Here is a 19,902-nt window from a genome sequence, read left to right as displayed (position 1 = left end):
TGCCACCTTTATAGAAATCCGCAGATTGGCGTCTTCTACGTAAGGCAGATTTCATTTGCCAGAACAGGAAATGGTCACTGGGGGCTAGATCTGGGCTGTTGGTGGGTGATTTAACTGTTCGAATCCACATTCACGTATGGCGGCCTGTGCAATCCTCGACTTGTGAACCGGAGCGTTGTCATGCAAAGGTAGAACACCACGTGTTAATATCCCACGGCGTTTCTAGATTTTCGCGAATCTTTCATTACATTAGCATAACATTGTCCTTTGATTGTAGTTTTTTGGTGACATATAATTAATCAGTAATATGCCTCTTGCATCCCAAAATATGGATGTCATTACCTTGTCAGCCGATGGTTGAATGCGAATCTTCTTCAGAGGCGGATGGGTGCTTCCAGTGCAGGGATTCCAATTTAGTTGATCACTAGACGAGAAAGAAATCCGGTTTCATAGCAGTATAGAGGTTCTGGGTCTCTCGACAACTTTCAGTTGTCTTTTGGCGATAGCTCTGAGGTTTCTAAATTTTAGGTACCCATTTTACAGATACCTTAGACATACCAAGATGCTCATTAATAATAGTTTCAACTGATATTTGGAATTCCTTAGAAAGTTCAAATACTTATATTCGTCGATCAGACAAAATTCTTCTTTCAATAGCGGCTATGGTTTCCCGGCTGGTTGGGTGGTATCTGAAAGCCTGTCCGACCTTAACTGTGGAGACCAACGGCAAACCGTTTAAATAGTTAGGAGCATCCTTACCCATCACTTTAAATATGCGTTCATGAATTTCTTTTGCTTTGCATCCCTCCTTAGTAAGGAACTTTATTACAGCGCGTAGTTCATGTTTGAGAGAATCCATGATTGTGACCACCATTAGGTGAATGAAACCATCATATCTGACTTACTGTTGTGTCACTTGTTATGACACGTGTCAACCGGATGTTATGTCACACCTGCCACAAGTTGACATTGTTTGTGTAAACACAAATGCTCAAGTTGCAAAACTTATTGAAAGCCCCTCGTATATAACTGGAATAAATCAACTCTGCATTATTTGATGTTTTGCCATTTTTTAATGCAAAAAGATAATAACGTGATCTGTGTTGTTTTTCTTAATCACTGTTAAACTGTTGACAGGATAATACAGAAATCTGTATGACTTGACACTAGGCATAGTGACATGCTCTTGAAGTGATGTGTCAAAAGTCAGTTCACAAATTTAGTATCGTGTGTGTCCACCATTGGCGTTGATGCAGGCTTGACAACCACGACGCATAGACGACACTAAGCGATTGGAATGTTGTTCAATGTCTGAACTAACGCTTGACTCTCGGCTTGACGTAAATGTCCCTCCATTTCACCCCAAGCGTGCTCGATAGGGGCAAGTCCGGTGAAACAGCTGGAGAGGGGAGTATCGGAATATTCTGTTGCCTCGGGAAATCTGTCACAACACGAGCGACATGTAGACTGGCATTATCTTGCTGAAGCGTGAATTTCCACCACTGCCCTTGAATGAACATGAGGCCCAATGATCTCATTCCTGTATCGCAGACCTGTCAGGTTGCCATTGACAATGACAAGTTGTGTCCGACCATGAGTTGAGATGTGCCCCCATACCATAACGCTCTCGCCACCAACCTGTCGACGTTGAAGAACGCACGCGTCAGCATACCGTTCGCCTCGCACATCTGAGCTGTCCACATAAAATCTCGACTCGTCAGTGAACCACCCCAATCTTGTCTCCTGTGACGTAGATGATGTGTGCACCTGACAAGACGTGCCTGTCGGTGACGTTGGAGCAACATTGGACGTATTGCAGGTCCTCAGGGCCGGATGTTATGCTCCCTCTATCGGTTCCGTACAGTCCTGGAACTGATTGGACGTAAGAAAGGAATGTTCCGAGCAGTCAAACTGGCTGTATGGAATCGATTCCTTAGATGTGTCAGCCGAATGTGCTGTCTTCAATATTCAATATCAGGTGTGAGAACTTCAGGTGTCAAAAAGCATGCCAAAAGTTTATTGTGCCATCACATTTCATGCAAATGCTTTGCTATACGTTTTATTTATGGTTATTTAAATAACTTTTCAAATAACTTTTATTTTATGCAATTTTATGTTATGCACAGTTACTCTTTTCCGTTAGTAACAATAATAATAATAATACACCAACAATATCCCACACATACTTGGAGAACCTGTCACTGCAGTGTACAATATCGTCTCACACAGAACGACAGTCTGTATCTGTATCGGGGTGGAAGCCCTTTGAGAACCCGAACACCACTGGAAGTCGATTCTGTATCAACGTACCTCCGCGACTATAGGCCATCAATAATGGACTCCACATTACAGCTGGATCAGAGAAACCCGGTACCCAGCGAGCATAAGCATCGTCTGTATCTGATGCCAGTTGCAGCCAGTTGCAGCCAGTTGATACAGTGACATCCCAGTCAGAGTCTGTTGTGTACTGCGAAAGTGTAATCCCAAATGTAACACACTTTGCATTTGACCACTTTCGAAAACACCTTGTGTAATCATAGCTTCGACAATGGGAACCGTTCCAATTTAGACTTGTCAGAGATGTATATGATGTTCGTGATCTAGACAATCAGCAGTCCAACTTCTGCGGAAGCCGCGGTGGCTGAATAACATAGACTGCCGACTTTACGTGCTGGCGATTAGGTGTTTGGCTCGGAGAGTGTGGGTTCGAATCCCGGTTGGGAGTCAACCCGTTAAAAGTACTAGAATCTGTACTTTACTGACAAAGTGTATCCCAAATATAACATATGTTGCATCTGAAACATTGTGCGCTAAAGGACAAACACATAAATAACAGGTTTTTCTATTACTTTCCCTTGTTTCATACATTTTGAACACTACACTTCTACAGCCTCCGACGTGTAGTTTGTCCATTGATATGTTCATCAGAGATGAGACTGCTGTCTGACTTTCTGTGTATATAGAGGCGAGGAATGTCTTGACTCAGCACACAACTTGAACTTATGCGGGTGAAGCACCAGCCCCATGTCAAAGGTGCGAGGGTCGGCATCTGGCAACAACTCGCCCTCTACAGGTTCAAACACGAAGTTCTGGATCAGCGCTGTCACTAACAAGAAGAGTCTGTTCTTGGCCATGGCTTCTCCTAGACAAACCCGACGACCAGCTCCAAATGCTAGCATTCTGAAGTAAAGAATGCATAAAATACAATACAGGCGTAGATGCCAAAATGCCAAATGTTCTATTTTCTTACTGAATGAAAACAAGAAATACCCAGTCCCGATTATCACCTTATGACATTGGCGTAAAAGGCAGAATACTGGTAAATGTTATGTAAAGGGGTCACTGAAAGGCAGAGCTGCAACCAGGTGTTAGCTGGAGTGAGTGAGTGACTTTCGTTTGATGCCGCTTTTCGCAATATTCCAGCAATACCACGACGGGGGAAACCAGAAATGGGCTTTACACATTGTACCCATGTGAGGAATCGAACCTGGGTCTTTGGCGTGACGAGCGAACGCTTTAATCACTAGGCTACCCCACCGCCCTGTCAGCTGGAAGGTTAAGCACTTAACCAATTTGCATAAGGTGTTTGTTGCCTTAAAAACACAAACACCAAAAATGATATGAAGTTTTCTGTGTACCAAAAAAAAAACCATACACAATAATGCATAGCGTCATTAATGGGCACAAATACACAACTATGCGAATTCGGTCATACTAGGACTATGCCTAACAGCATCACAGACTGAAATGTCGGACACACATGCAGTATACCTGCGTCTGACTGGATGACTGGGCGGCAGGAGCCTATTGCTGCTATCTAGGAACCTCTCAGGGCGGAAATCCCACGGACTCTCCCAGAAGGTGTCGTCATGTAGCAGGGCCCATAGGTTAATGTATACCTGTAGCACAAGTTCCGCAAGTCAGAAAACCAACTACATTTTTCAAAAGACAGACAACTGAAAATGGACAAGGATAGAAAATGCAACCATAGAAAACTTTGATGGGGAATAATGGGCAAACGAGACGTATGGCAAGGGAGGGGTAAAGGAGACGTGTGGCAATGAATGGGTAAAGGGGACGTGTGGCAAGGGAGGTGTAAAGGAGACGTGTGGCAAGGAGACGTGTAAAGGAGACGTGTGGCAAGGGAGGTGTAAAGGAGACGTGTGGCAAGGAGACGTGTGGTTACACGATCAAGGAGCTCACCGTGGTATTTGCAGGAACAAGTTTGCCCTGTATGCTTGTATCTGAAAGGGTGTAGTGTGGAACAGCCAGGGGAACATGGCCAATGATTCTTAACAGCTCCCAGAGTGTGGCCTGTGTGTAGGGCATGTTCTGTTTGTCCGACAGACTGGGCAGACGCGTTGACCCCACAACCTCCATCAGCTCTGCGTGCAGCTTGGTCTGTACATCCGGGTGATGAAGAAGGAACAGGAGGAGACAGGTGAGGGAAGTTGAGGTCGTGTCGGTCCCTGTAAGTACATCTCATAACTTACTCAGTAGTTGAAGGGGGTAGCACATAGATGTAGGAAACTAATGTTGAATCGCAGCTTATAAAAATTTAATGACCTAATAATACAGCTGCATTGTTGTCTAATCTCTTATAAAACTATATGTATCTAAACTACTAAATCCACTGTGACAGGAAGTATGTTGACTATCTACAGGGTGTATGTCAGATACATGTTTGTGAGACGGTAAGACGTGGGCAGAATACGGTGGTTGTAAGCATGTTTGCTGAGCTATGTAGGAAGTCAGCTAAATGCATGATTTACGCCTGTTTGTTGAGCTAAATATATAGAATGTAGGCTTAATATGGCATGGTGTCTTTTAAGAATGTTTCGAGCCAAATGGTCTTCGGGAACGTTCTAAAGGAGATATGTGTTTGATTGTTTGTTTGTTTGTTTCTGTTTAACGCCGCACTCATTCCAACGCAATATCCCAGCTATATGGCGGCGTTCTGTAAATAATCGAATCTGGGCCAGACAATTAAGAGATCAGCATGAGCATCGATCTACGCAATTGGCCTACGATGACATGATTCAACCAAGTCAGCGAGCCTGACCACCCGATCCCGTTGGTGACCTCTTACGACAAGCATGGGTTGGTGAAGAACAATTCTAACCCTGATTTTCACAGGTAGAGATATAAATATCTATAGTGAATAGCCGGAACCTTACCTGCTAAAATCAGATTTGTAAACACTTCTTTTGCTGTGTTCTCGGAAATGTCAAATTCATACTCATTCTTGTTCTGCGCGAAGAATAACATCCGTCTTACAACACCTTGATCCGTTGCCTGAAATATGATGACGTATTGTATATATGCGCATTTCCATATCTAACTCATTGTTAGAATGTATCCCAGTCTGATTTACCTTCACCCAATCCTGAAGAAGCTGCGCCACAAGTTTCATCAGTATCTGTTACAGTAAATATCATTCTATGATCATGATCTTGAAATGTGTTTCATTCACATGGGCTACAAAATAGATGTACTCTTATCTCACAATGTTCGAGAGCGCTGCAAATCGCAAATGTCTCTATTCGATGTGCTAGGTTAGGGGGTTCGAGTCGTTGATTTTCCCCGACCATAGCCACTGATCGCCTGCACCATCACTGTCTAGGGCTACCATGCAAGTGGTCGATTTGCCCGACTTTGATCCTCCAAGTTCCTGATACGCACTGACAAAACTTCAAATCCTGCTGCTGTAGAAAGGGGAGGTCTCAACTCTCCCAAGTCAGCCGGACCGAGCCAGCTCTGGGAAAAGCTGGTGTGTTTATAACTGGGAATGATCCTGAACTTTATAACAAATTTTAATTGGATTATGTCTCCACATATATTAACAGAAAAAAGTAACTGTGTATAACATAAAACTGCATAAAATAAAAGTTTGAAAACGTAATATACTAACCAGCAAAAGAAACGTCAGTTTGGAATTTTCCTTCGCAACTCATGCTGCACGTGCTGTTCACATGACCAGCCCTATAAAATGCACCCCCAAACCTGGTTGGAACATTCACATTACAACGTCAGCAGGATGCCGTGACTCACGACAGCTCAGAGGAACCAGGCGCTAGGAAGACTTGAAGCTGGCCACACTGCACAAGCCGTTGCCAATCACTTCCAGGTCAACGTTCGGACCATCTACAGGCTGCAGCAACGTTTCCGGGCCACCAACACCACAAATGATCGCCCCCGTACTGGCAGACCAAGGGTGACCACAAGACGACAAGACCAACATGTTGTGCGACAGCATGTACAGAATCCCTTCATGCAGGCATCCGAAACAGCACACAGCACGCCAGACAGTGGGAACACACGGAAGACCAATCAGTACTGATACAGTACGCCGACGTCTTAACAGCGGGAACCTTGCAGTAGACCTTACCGTGGACCTATCCTCACCCCTCGTCATCGGCGTGAACGTCTACAGTTTGCCCTACAACACCAAACCTGGCGATACAGGCAATGGAAACTGTTCTGTTCAAAGATGAGAGTCGGTACCGCGTATCAACTGCAGATGGCAGAGCAAGAATATGGCGACAACGTGGCCAGCATTACTCAGACCAATGTGTTATGGAAAGAGACTCATGGGGAGGTGCAAGCAGGGTTTTACTTGACGCGTGATTCCTGCGTATTTGATGCAACAATTTTCTAAAAAAACTCTCAAAATATTATCATACGAGTCAAGCTTGACGCAAATTTTATGAGTGACCCTCAGAATTCAGTTCAATAAGATCGATAAAAAAAACACGTTTGATAAGCAAACAATGATAATTTTCGTTTTCTTGCAAACTGCGTTGAAAAAGATTGTGTTATTAACAGAAAGTACGGGAACACCGAGTGGTTGAAAATAGAGCTATGCTGTAATGTAGTAAAGATACCAGCCAATAGCATTTGAGTACGTCATTCACGATACTTAGATAACCCATAGCAGCTGAGTATGTCATTCACAATATTAAGACTATGTTTTGGTCATTTAAGCATGGCCAGTCCTGCTAAGAAACAGCAGTCGCTTGACTTGTTTTTCGGTACTGAAAGCGAGAAAAACAAATGTTCTGATGTTTCTAATGATGATGCAAATATACTGAGCACTAAAACCAACTGCAAAACATCAAAATCAATCACAAGGGTATTTCGTGACGATTGGTTATCGCTGAAAACCTGGCTAAGATACCACAGTGTCAATAAAATCATGACCTGTGATACGTACATCGGGGAAAAAATAAACTGAACCCATTTACATTTCCTTGTCATAAGTTGACCTGAACGAGACATCAAGATTCTAAAGATTACATTGACGCAGTAAAAAAGGTGGTCACACTAGATACTGAAGTCAAGAGTCTGAATGGACTGCAAACGTTCACATAATGTCTTGGAATTGTGTTGAGTTATTCATTGATGTGTCTTATTATGTCCTTTTCTGTAATGATTTGATCTAAATTTGAATTCGTACTGACGTTTTGGGGTTTTTTGCTGCTGAGTATACAAATAGCACTAAATAGACATGTAGCAAAGCACTTTGCATGAAATTCGATGTCAAGTATCGCGCGTGGCACCTGCACTTTGTACACAATGCATTTATTCACTTTTTGCATGCTTGTTTACATCTGACGTTCACACACCAGATTTTGAAAATTGAAAATCGGTTGATTATGCTCTAGCCTCTGAATGCTGCGGTAAAGACGTTAATTTCAACCTAAACTGTGTGTACGTCATGCCACGGCTTACAGTCAATGCGTCGTCGTTTTCAAGCCTGTATCATAGTTCTAAAATACGTCATATTTTCCTCAATCTTATATAAATAATTGTGACTTTATTAAATAGGACTAAACAACCCATTTTGTATATTTTATTCATTAACAAGAATACTAAACGCTGTCTCAGTTAGTGTTGATCTTCATTTACCAAGTTGTAAGATAATTAGCATTATGTGTTAAGACTACATGCATGGTCCGGCCTAAGTCTATAATCTGTCAGTATCAATATACGCTCGTCTTCATTCCCAAGTTTTCTTGATAAGCCTTATGTACTAACTGTTAAGACGACATGTCCGGAGAGAGAAATAAACATTACTCTATGATAACAAGCTCTCCGAGAAAACTGTTAGATAATTTAGTAATTTCTGCACTCTCAAGTCTTTCAAAGCTACGAGGTTATCTTAAGATTTAGATAGTCAGCAGTGTAGATTAGCAGCATTTGTAAGTATTGTTTAAAGAAGTGACCATTGAACGCGCGACCATATCACGAACTCTGAGAGCATCGGTGGTATATATAACGGCCTTTATTCGGGGTATTTTAAAAAACCCAGCCTCAGCCCCTGGTCCAGACAACATCACATACACTATACTCAACAAATTACCATCAAACATGCTCAACTTAACACTTACACTATTTAACCAAATCTGGACCACAGGAAACATCCCATCATCTTGGAAAACAGCAAAGGTGGTGCGCCAATCCTTAACTCCCCAGATTCATTTCGACCTATATCACTCACCTCACATTTATGTAAAACACTTGAGTCTAAAGTAAATAATAGACTAAAACATCAAATCCAAACCCATAACTTAATCAAACAGGACCAGAGTGGCTTCACTCCAAATAGGCAAACTTTAGATCACATTTTAAATTTGGAGCATGATATAAAGGTAGCCCAAGCACAAAAACAATACACGCTGGCCATTTTCATCGACTTTAGTAAAGCTTTCGACATGATCTGGCACAACGGCCTTATCCAAAAACTACAGGAAAATGCCATACACGGGCGAATTTTAAATTTCATACAGGCATTCCTTAAAAATAGACAAATAATCGTCAAATCTCACAACACTGTCTCCGATCCATTTCCACTAGAAAATGGAACCCCCCAGGGGAGCATAATATCCCCAACACTATTCAACTTCATGATTAACGACATATTCCCGGACAAGTGGCCAGAAATTTTCTACTGCAAAATTCGCTGATGACATTTCTTTTTGGACATCATCCACTTCAGGAAACCAAGCCACAATCAAAACTCAAAGAATGCTAAATCACATCCAAAACTGGGCCCATAAATGGGAGTTCCACATTAACGTCAAAAAAACTGTGGGCATCTTATTCAAAAAGCAAAAAATGCAAAATTATACACCCAAACTCCATCTTAATAACCCGGAAATCAAGTTCGAAAAAGAGGCAAAATTTCTAGGTGTAACTTTTGACCAACACATGACATGGACACCCCACATTAATAATCTGGTCAACTCATGTCAAAAAGACTTAAATCTCATGCGAGCTATCAGTGGAACAAACTGGGGAGCCGACAAACAAACACTTATTAATATATACAAAACTCTTATACAGTCTAGACTGGACTACGCTGCTCCTGTCCTCCGCTCCCTCTCCCAAACCAACCTACAAAAATCTTAATTCCATACAGTACAAAGCCCTTAGGCAAGCCCTAGGCACTAGGACTGGCAGCTCCCACAACACTCTTCTCCTACTCACAGGCATCCCTTCAATCAAAACACGAATAAACCAAACTGCACTCAATTACTGGGCTGGGGCCCAACACAACCCAATATACAAACTTATTTCAACTAAATACACCAACACTAAAAAATCCACTATTAAAAAATTCAAAAACAACCCAAACAAAGCCCCCCTGCTCACTCACCTCAACAATCTGCTACACTCACAACACCTAAACACCATCCAGCACACACCTCCCATAACAAGCTACATTCATGACAAACCTCCACCCTCTACAGATACTACCTTAGCAGAAAAACACTCCAAAATCTCCCTAAAAACACTGACACTCAAACCAAAACAAACCTCATCCAAATCCACATCAACCTAAATTACCCCAACCACACCCAAATATATACAGATGCTTCAATCGGTACAAACAGTCGAACAGGCATAGGCATCCATGTACAACAAACACCCCCCTTAACAACAAACCTCCACTATACAAACCACACAAACATTAACACAGCAGAATTAACAGCCATCCTAACTGCACTACACCTCAGCCCCACTATGCCCCACACCAACATCTTAATACTCACAGATTCCCTCAGCGCCGTCAAACAACTCCAACATAAGCACTCAAAATCACGTAACGACCTAATACACAACATAATTATACAGATTCACTCATTACAACAATTATATAAAAACATAACATTAATGTGGATACCAGCTCACGCTCACAACAAAGGAAATAATACAGCAGAAATAGCAGCCAAACTAGCCACCACTCAAAACTCTCCAGTCATACAATTCCACACATCCAAAACAGAAATCAAACAACTCATCAAATCTCACATACTAAACCAAAACTACCAACACAACTTCAATACAAACAAATCCACCTGGGTTAAATCCATCATAACCAAACCTATCACCAAAACCCTCACCTACTCAAACAACAAACACATGGACACACTCATCACTAGACTAATCACTGGCATAACAAACTTAAACCATGCATTATACAAACAAAATAGACACCCAGATGGACTATGTACACAATGCAAACAACCAGAAACAATTGAACACATATTTACACACTGCCACCTGCAACAAACAAACATCACACAACTACACAGCAGTATACCATCTAAATACCACAATAATATACATCTACTTTTTAATCCCCTCAACCTGTCAACTATCCATAGTGTCTTATTTTCGCTACGACGTCCGTGCCCTCTCTCAGCCAATCAGTAACCTCTTAAATGTAAACAACCAGCACAAGCTCTCCAGTACAAGGTCACGGCCTCCCTACCCAGCCAGCTCACCCACAGCCTTTCAAACCACTGCCACAGCCTTTGCCTCATCGTCTCCTTCACCCACCCACCCCCCACCCCCGTTACAAACCCGTTTTTCTTTTTTATTAGGTCCCCTTTTCTTAAATAGTACAGCTTAACTGCACCATTACAAATTAAGCCCCAACATGCTATACAATTACTCTATACCCACCCCCACCCCCTCATCCCCACCCCCAACTTTATCTACCATATACTTATTCCAACTCTTATTATTAACAACTGCTTTATTTTTCTCTCTCTCTTTATAATTTCGGCTTTTTATTTTATTTATATTATATTTATAACTATTATATTCTAAAACTAGTGAAGCTTAATCCCCCAAATTTTACATTTTTTTGGGTATGGTGGTTTATCCCTATTAACACATTATAAATAATTTTATATCAACCCCACCTACCCCGTCGGCGACATTGGCCATGCTAAAAGCCGACGTTAAACTATAAATTTCGTTCGTTCGGGTATTTCACTCATGAAATGCACCGAATAAAGACTGGCCACTAATCGATGCTTCTCTTGGTTATTTGAAGGTAAGCCATGTTCAATTCATTCATTGTATGTTCTTAAATTATGTTCATATTTTCTCTGTTTTCTATTACGTTCCATACTGTTAGTTTATGCCACTATCATCATTTAAACTATGCAGTATTGAATAAGTACAACAAGGAATATCTGTATCATAGTTGTGTCAGACCATGTAGAACCAATCTAACAATCTTTCCATCAAAATAGTTTACAGTATAATGTAGTTTAACGTTAAGACATAATATAGGTTCAGTAAATCACAATTACATATGATCGGACTCGTGGAAGCAAAGCAATTCTTGCGCACGTGCTGTATATTTTATTGCGTGTTTGCAATGAAAGTGAATGTCAGTGAATGTATTTCTAGATGATTATTATATGTGTTTAACTCAAATGTTCCATGCTACCTTTCATCAACCAATGTTTAAACAATGTACATATGTGAGGTTACAATACGGCACACGCAACACTACTGAGCGCACATAAACCTTGTTGCTTGATTCAGTTGCTCACATATTGCTACGTTCTCAGTACTGTACAGCTTTAAGTATGTATATGTGTACTTATTCAATAACATGACGTTCGGCATATGATCTTTAGTAATTCGCGACAGTCTAGATATTCAGATGTGGTCATATGATTCAACTAGCAGACTGAGCATTTATATTATTTGTGTATTCTTATTATTCTGCTTAGGTTGTATTCTGTTGGGATGTAGCAAAGTAACGCCCATCATTTACGACTTCCGTAGAAGATTATTTTAGCAATGGATAGCACATGTACTACGTGTCTTACTGAACAGTTACCTCATCATTCTCTACGCATATTTCTCAGCTGCACTACATCACGTGTATTATGTTTCCAATATAATATAAAGTGTCCTCACTTCCGTGTAATCTTAGCAATTGTTTATTGTAAGGTATATTGTCAGTAAGGTTTATGTAATTATTAATTCACATGATTTTCATATTATGTATTAATTGTCCAAGTTTGAAATAAATTATGTTTTATATAATTTGCACTCATGAAATGCACCGAATAAAGACTGGCCACTAATCGATGCTTCTCTTGGTTATTTGAAGGTGTTGCGGTCCCAAGCTAATTCCCCGACAACAAATTCTAAGTATTACAATTATCCTAGACCAAATATAAACCCTAAAAAGGTTACTATAAGGTCAAGGTTATTATACCTGCATCAACGCCAATGGTGGACACACACGATACTGAATTTGTGAACTAACTTTTGACACCACATCTCTTCAAGGGCGTATCACGATGCCTAGTGTTAAACCATACAGATTTCGATATTATCCAACCAACGTAAATAGTGATTAAGGAAAACACCACAAATCATGTTGTTATCCTTTTGCAATAAAAATGGCATAACATTAAATAATGCACAGTTACTGTATTCCAGTAGCATACATTATATTCTCAAGGATGTACCTACGTGCACTCACCTGCAATGTTATGTCGTTATTCCAGAAATCATCCCTCAATTTTAAGGCCTTTTGGAGAATCTTATGTTCGCCAAACCGGAAAACCTTTGCCAAGGGTAATAAGTCCATCCACCGAGCGCTACCCGAACCGAATGTTGTGTTAAACAGGAAATTTATCTCTTGGAGCTTCCGTCGACATGGGACTGACAACTTGTTTGATGTCCCTAGAATCTGAAAAGGACAGGGAAGACAGAACTGTTACCCATCTTTCGGGTTGTCACATACGATCATCATTTACAGTGAGTGAGTGAGTTAGTTTTACGTCGTACTCAGCAATATTCCAGCTATATGGCGGCGGTCTGTAAATAATCGAGTCTGGACCAGACAATCCAGTGATCAACAGCATGAGCATCGATCTACGCAATTGGGATACGATGACGTGTGTCAACCAAGTCAGCGGGTCTGACCGCCCGATCCCGTTAGTCGCCTCTCACGACAAGCATGGGTTACTGAAGATCAATTCCAGTCCGAATTGTCACGGGTCATCATCAGTTAGAGTGAATGAGTTTAGTTTTACGCCGCTTGTAGCAATATTCCAGCAATATCACGGTGGGGAACACCAGAAATGGGCTTCACACATTGTACACATGTGGGTAATCCGACCCGGTTCTTCGGCGTGACGAGCGAACGCTTTAATCACTAGGCCACCCCATCATCATTTAGAAGGGTTAGGTCCCATACTGCCTACAGTTCCAAACTGCCTACATCCCAAACTGCCAAACAAAATATTGTAGGCAGCGTGGGAAATGATGTTTTGCCCTGTAGAATAATGGTACAGCCCAATTATCAATGAAGAAGGGATGTGTCGTTTTGAGTAAGGTAGTAGTAGTTATTTGCTTTATTTAATGTCGCACGCACAACTAAGGTATTTCGGCGACGGGGTAGTACACTTATACAAGAAATGAGGGGAACAAAAAATAGAAATTTTGAAAGAGTGGTGTTACTAACCCCCCAAAAAACCCTCAACAACTGAGTATTAAGGGAAAGTTGAATCGGATACCGAATTAAAAAGGTAAAAAGAAATATGATATAGGTAGAGAGTATTAGAGATTTTGAATTTAATATAGATGTGGTGTAGTAAATGGTTATTGTTATTGTATTTTTTAACCAACCCATGTTTAAAAACATATTTATTAAGTTAATAATGATAAATATATAAAAGGTAAGGTATATATTGTTTTTGTTGCTAGATTGTTTGGTATAATTTTGTATGAATGAGATATTTAGTGAGTGGTTTAATTAATTTGGAATTTTTTTTAATGTGCTTGAAATCAGAAGAGTACTACTGGTTTTGGTATCTACATACCCCCAAAAAGCGTTAAACAATCCTATAATCTCCCGGCAAACTCCAGTATCTTCACAGCAGAACTCGCAGCCATAGTTCAGGCCTTGCAAACAACATCTGACCAAACAAACACTACCATCTGCATTTTTACGGATTCCTTAAGCTCCATACAGGCTCTCATAAATTACTCTACAACAAAAAGACCATAAGATCTAATAAATAACATATACAGGAGAATACTATACCACCAAAACAAAAATATTCAAATACATTTTATCTGGGTCCCGTCACATATCGGAGTCCATGGCAACGAAATGGACATCCTTGTCAGTTGTGCGTAATTGTGAAACCAGTAAAAGACTGTAAAACTTATATCACCACGAGTTGATAAAGTAACAAATATCCGAGGCTTGCCGAGGATATTTTTACTTTTATCAACGAGTGTTGATATATTTGATATCAGAAGACACGAGGGTGAGATTCTATTTATCATAAAAAATCACTCTTCATGAGTTTTCAATGAAAAATGTACATCTCTGAACACAGTACTGCCATTAGATTTTCAGTGCAGCGATGTCATAACATTGTGACGTCAACAAGTTCATGACGTCATAGCATTGTCCGGGTATTGTACAAAATCTACTGTCAAAACGATATCTCCTAGGAGATATCGTCTGATCTCACACAAGCGATATCTACTGTGGAACACAGTTTTGGATGATAAATCCATGTCTCCATGTAAAGACAGAGAATTCTCAGAATGAATAAACCAACCAACACTTATCATTTTTTAAACTTCTGTAGGCAGAGTGGGAAGACACCATAGAAAAGGTCAGTTCATTAACCAAGTAACTGGTCAAGTTCATTTTAGCAGGGGTTGAAAAGGTCAGAGCGGTGTATTCACTTCCTGATCACTGGACCGTATCATGTTGTTTTAACCTGTAGGCAGTTTGGAACTGTAGGCAGTATGGGAATACACCTTTAGAAGTGATAATACATGTACTTGTAACATCATAAAACTAAGCATCTGCCGTTTCTTTGTAACGAGAGGTCCCCATGTAGTCCAAGGCATCGCAATTGGCCTGCACCATGCGAAGAGACACTTGTCGTGGATTCGAACCTCAGACTCTTAGCTCGCGCACAATGGCTACAATACTGCTGGTGCGGGATGAAGTATTTACTTACTAACTTATCTGACACCGATCAGCCACAGTGTGATGTAACTAATCACTCCATAAGGGCATTTGCAAGTCCCTACACAACTATCTACGGTAGGGGTATACATGTGAGTCGTTCATACACGTTCTTACCAAACTAAGCATGATGCAGGATACCGCGTCATAGACACTATCACGTGGGTCAAATGGCTGGCCTTCTGTCTTTGTGATGACGTCCAACAGATGGGCTATTTCAGGGGCACACTTTTCCTCCAGTTTCTCGAAACCAGACCCATACATCTTGAGACACTTGTGCACTTCTTTACGCAGGAATACAAGCTTTGGGGTGTACGTCTGCCAGACGATAGAGTGGGACGATCTACCTGCCTCTTGTGTCCTTGACATCGGAGGGCGGCCCGCGAAGTCTGGGCCGTTTGTGACGAGAGCCTCTGTGATTGTGTCATAATCATTCAGAACGACGATTTCTTCTTGAAAAATCCTGACGCGGAATATTGGACCGAGCTGTTGCGCCAGTTCAGTCAATACCAAGTGTGCACGGGACATGTCCATAGTGATTGCATTCCCTAAAAACGGTAGACGACAAGGCGCGGCGGGAATCTGAAGGTACCGTCTGCCATCTAGGTATTTCAGAATAAGGGAGATAACTGTCAGTACGCCCACCACAACGCCCAGAAAAATTGCGATCATCTTCTGAATCAGAATATGTCTGTTGGAAAATAAGAAAATGAATGCATTGAGACTATAAAACATTTTGCGGAACAGCTTGAACGTGGTTTGTGCTTTTTCGAACACAAATAACATGTCCAAACCCGACTGACTCACCTGATTCTGGGGAGCACGTGTCGTCCACTCGCAGGCAGGTCTCTCTCTGTCAGTGTTTATTGGAAATTTAAATCTGCATTTCGATGAATGTTTAAATTCCATGAACACTAACTGAACGAGATGCATTTGAGCGAACTCTCCTGAACACAAGTCAAAACATTGATTACACAACAGTCTCGTTTCCTGCTGTTGCGCAGCATAGTACAATAACCAGTCCAGAATTTGAGACCAATTCACTGAACAGGATACATAAATATTAATCAGTGTTATTTGATAGATCAAAGCACTTGTATATTGCAACACTACGCTCCTTCTAATCCTTACAAACACGTCGTGCAGCGTGCTCTGTCGTACAGCCTGCTCTGACAGACGGAAATCCGGAACTCGTGGAAATCTCAAAACGAGGCTCTCCCGCTAGAAAAGTTTGGCGGTCTGGTACGGACTTGATATTATATCAATCACACTGTGCGTTTTAAAACTACACTGAATAAGCGCAAAAAACACATAACAGGTGTAACCAGTGAGCCAGAGGAATTGTGAATCATTTTACGACCTCATCAAACAGGGGCAGTCTGTGACGTCTTACTTAAGGTCATGCTGCCTACACTTCGCCATAAAGTATAGAAATACGATGTTATTAAAGTAATTGTTTAAAATTGAAATTAACTTGTAAATACCTTTTCTTATGAAACAAGGAATTAGAATTCTGTGTAACCATAGTTGTTTGTGGTGTCTTTTTTCACTTTCACATGGGAAATTTCGGATCGGCTGAAAAGTAGGTCATTGTCTGAATAGGTTAATGAGACTCATGTTTCGGTTTGAAACACATAAACTGAAAGCAAAGTGGGGGAGTCGTTTACAGATACTTCAAAATGCATCGGCAAATTTGTCTCAAATGTGTCAAATGCGGACCAATGATAAGAAAACATGACTGTGTTTGTTACTTTTAATTCTTTTAATACAGCGCTGGTATAGTGAAACCATTAAGAAGTCTTCTATCTTGCTTCTGTGAAGATCCGCGTTAGAATTGATCTTCAGTAACCAGGAGCGTAGCTACCATTATAGAAAAAGGCCCGGGCTTACAAAAGATTGTTGCTAAAAAGGTTGGACAAGCCCTCAATACTATCTACATATACAGCTTTGCAACCTATCGAGCTATCAAATAACCCATGCTTGTCGTAAGTGGCGACTAACGGGATCGGGTGGTCAGACTCGCTGACTTGGTCGACACATGTCATCGAATCCCAATTGCGTAGATCGATGCTCATGCTGTTGATCACTGGATTGTCTGGTCCAGACTCGATTATTTACAGACCGCCGCCATATAGCTGGAATATTGCTGAGCGCGGCTTAAAACTAAACTAACTCACTCTGATATGTATGGGGCCATCAGCGGCCCAGAGTTACCTACTATCGCCACGACCGCCTCCGTGGTGTAGTGGTTAGAGCGTCCGCCCGGAGAGCGGAAGGTCGCGGGTTCGATCCCCAACCGCGTCATACCAAAAGACGTTAAAATATGGTACTTGTTGGTCCCTGCCTGGCGCTCAGCATTAATGGGTACAACAAGGACTGGTCGGCTCGGAGTCAGTATAATGTGTCTGAGTGGGGTATTCATGCTTCACTGCAGCATGGTATCTCAGTGGGCTAGCACTATAAAACCAGCTTAAGTCTGGGCTAGTACAAGCAGCCGCACCTACACATACACACGCATGTACGTCGTCATGTGAGCGAAATATTCTCCAGCGCGACGTCAAACCCAATTTCACCTCACCTCACCTTACTATCGCCATGCCAGAAACCGCTGCTTGTGGGTTCGAATCCCAGTTCGCACACATTATGATTCTTGGTTTGTCAGCACCATACCCGTGCTTAGCTTCGGACTTTCCTCCCTCACTAACCTATACTAACTATACTGTTAAACAACGTTACACTCAACTCACTCACTCTATGGTTTGAACCCTCGATATACAGATAGGCCTACTCTGTCATAATTCACATATTACCATGACGGTATCGGGGGTCTAATTAAGGCATGAACAGAATTGCCCGTCAGTCTGTCAGAGTAAAACATTTCTTGTTTCTGTATTCTGTTGACTATACCCCAGTTACGACATACATCGCTAAGCAGCGCAGGCCGCCCATCTCCCAAACCTCTTCAGTCTAAGTCTATACCACATACAACACATGCTACAACCCAGTAGAAAAGTCGCATCAATACGATCAGGAAACATTAACTGTAAAGACTCCGAAGTGTAATATGTACGTTAATCTCATCTCCTATACGTTGGGCCAATGACTGTTTGGTGGATCTCTTCGCCATAAGTAAATTGTGGTGAGGATATCAATTAGAAACTTCAAATATCCAATCGATGCTATTTTGAGACAGTTTGTGCATACAAATTGTAAAACAATTTACACTGACTTCAAAGGAAAGAGTTATTCCTCAAGTAAAAATCGGTCATGTAACAACTGAACAAATGCCTGATAAACAGGAAATATCATAGCTTTCGCGGTTCAGAAATGGAAATAATGACTGCTCCCTCAATGCGTGTGTCTCGAACGCCACAACAACCCGGAGAACAGTGCCACATGTCTATCTGTCGATATTTTGAGGAATATTCACTGTTAATTTTATCACTCACCGCTGGTTTCCAGTCTTCCAAACATTCACGGATAATATGCAGCCTCCCTTAGAGCATGGCTTGTGCCTGTTCGTTCTGACTCGTGCCCGGTAGCACGTGTGATGGTACGTGTAAGCACAACGTTGGGCAACAGCGAGGCAATGTGGAAAACAGATGTAGTTTCGTCATTATTGCATAATATTGGTATGCAGGAATTATTGAAAAGGAAGGCCAAACTCGCCGGCTGTATAAGGTGAAGGTCATGGATCATTGTGACTTCCCGACATTATGACCTTGCCAAGGACATCACGTATTGGAGGATTAATCACAACATATTCACGATTTAGCGTGGTACATAGGTTTTTTGTATTGGGGGTTCTTTCCTTGATAGGCAATGTAAATGTATCAACAATAATACATTTGTATATAGCTTGTCATATATAGAGATAGACTTGTTGTATATGTATATAGTTAATAGTAGCCTACTACATAATATAATTTTCCATTCTTCTTATGAATAAAATATAGTATTTATTTTTGTGTGTTTTGGTATAATGTAACGTGATGTAATAACACCCTTTTTCATCTTGTAATAAATATCCGCCCATTCTTTCATATACTGGATTCCGTATGTTTGGCCCGGAAGTGGGAGTACCTGCAATGACATTATCCGGGGTGTGTGTAACGATACACACTGTATATTCTGGACAGCGAGGCTGGGTATATAAACAGTTACAGGTTACCTGGCCAAATCTCAATCATTGCAGACCATTATATTTCCAAATGAAATAGCCATTTTTCGAAATCAAATCGCGGGATTTTCCAACGAAAAAGGGACCTTCTATTAACAAAGATAATATTGAAAAGCAGAAAGTGACTTTTGTAACTATTAAATGGCTGTTTTTCTTGCAGGTGCTTCCCTTGCATCATTTTATAAAACCATCTGGAGAAGCTTGTGCAAACTTTTAAGCGTGTATTGGTGATGTTGCAGACAGATCCAGCATGAAGTCCAAGTCGTATGGTATATACTTCCTGCAACATACAGGAACGTTAGGTGTAAATGAAGAAGGATGAAACGTGTGTCCAGGTGTGTAGCTAAACTAATTTGGTTTCAATATTTGAAGATATATTTCTAGCGAGTCTGGATGTAGCAGA

At 41.2% G+C, this 19,902-nt stretch overlaps 1 protein-coding gene across 3 annotated transcripts; it reads right to left on the bottom strand.

Annotated features, from left to right (window-relative positions):
- Window positions 1-2,826: 2,826 nt before the first annotated feature.
- Window positions 2,827-19,055, bottom strand: LOC124279033 (cytochrome P450 2D20-like). 3 transcript variants are annotated; one of them, XM_046714828.1, is made up of 7 exons: window positions 18,769-19,021; window positions 15,437-16,010; window positions 12,803-13,012; window positions 5,178-5,295; window positions 4,204-4,469; window positions 3,772-3,899; window positions 2,827-3,180 (listed from the first exon to the last, which is right to left on the bottom strand). In XM_046714828.1, exons 2-7 carry the CDS (start codon window positions 15,989-15,991, stop codon window positions 2,925-2,927), a joined length of 1,533 nt encoding a protein of 510 aa, XP_046570784.1. In that variant the 5' UTR covers window positions 15,992-16,010; window positions 18,769-19,021; the 3' UTR covers window positions 2,827-2,924. The 3 variants fall into 3 exon arrangements, with proteins under 3 accessions (XP_046570784.1, XP_046570785.1, XP_046570786.1); XM_046714829.1 differs by lacking the exon at window positions 18,769-19,021 and adding an exon at window positions 16,127-16,299; XM_046714830.1 differs by lacking the exon at window positions 3,772-3,899 and having other exon boundaries at window positions 2,943-3,180; window positions 18,769-19,055.
- Between the last annotated feature and the right edge of the window lie 847 nt (window positions 19,056-19,902).

Source organism: Haliotis rubra, unplaced genomic scaffold, assembly GCF_003918875.1.
Source record: "Haliotis rubra isolate DU_JTF1 unplaced genomic scaffold, ASM391887v1 Scf245, whole genome shotgun sequence".
In the NCBI taxonomy this organism is placed as follows: domain Eukaryota; kingdom Metazoa; phylum Mollusca; class Gastropoda; order Lepetellida; family Haliotidae; genus Haliotis; species Haliotis rubra.
The sequence above is the reverse complement of the archived record's forward strand: the minus strand, read 5'-3'. Positions and strand labels throughout refer to the sequence as shown.

Bases quoted from the DNA above. Each gene is read 5' to 3' on its own strand.
- LOC124279033 (XM_046714828.1), bottom strand. From the start codon at position 15,991: ATGATCGCAATTTTTCTGGGCGTTGTGGTGGGCGTACTGACAGTTATC. The intron at 4,470-5,177 runs GTAAGGTTCCGG...ATGTACTTACAG, and splicing joins TACAAATCTGATTTTAGCAG to GGACCGACACGACCTCAACT. The intron at 3,900-4,203 runs GTGAGCTCCTTG...CTTGTGCTACAG, and splicing joins TTGTTCCTGCAAATACCACG to GTATACATTAACCTATGGGC.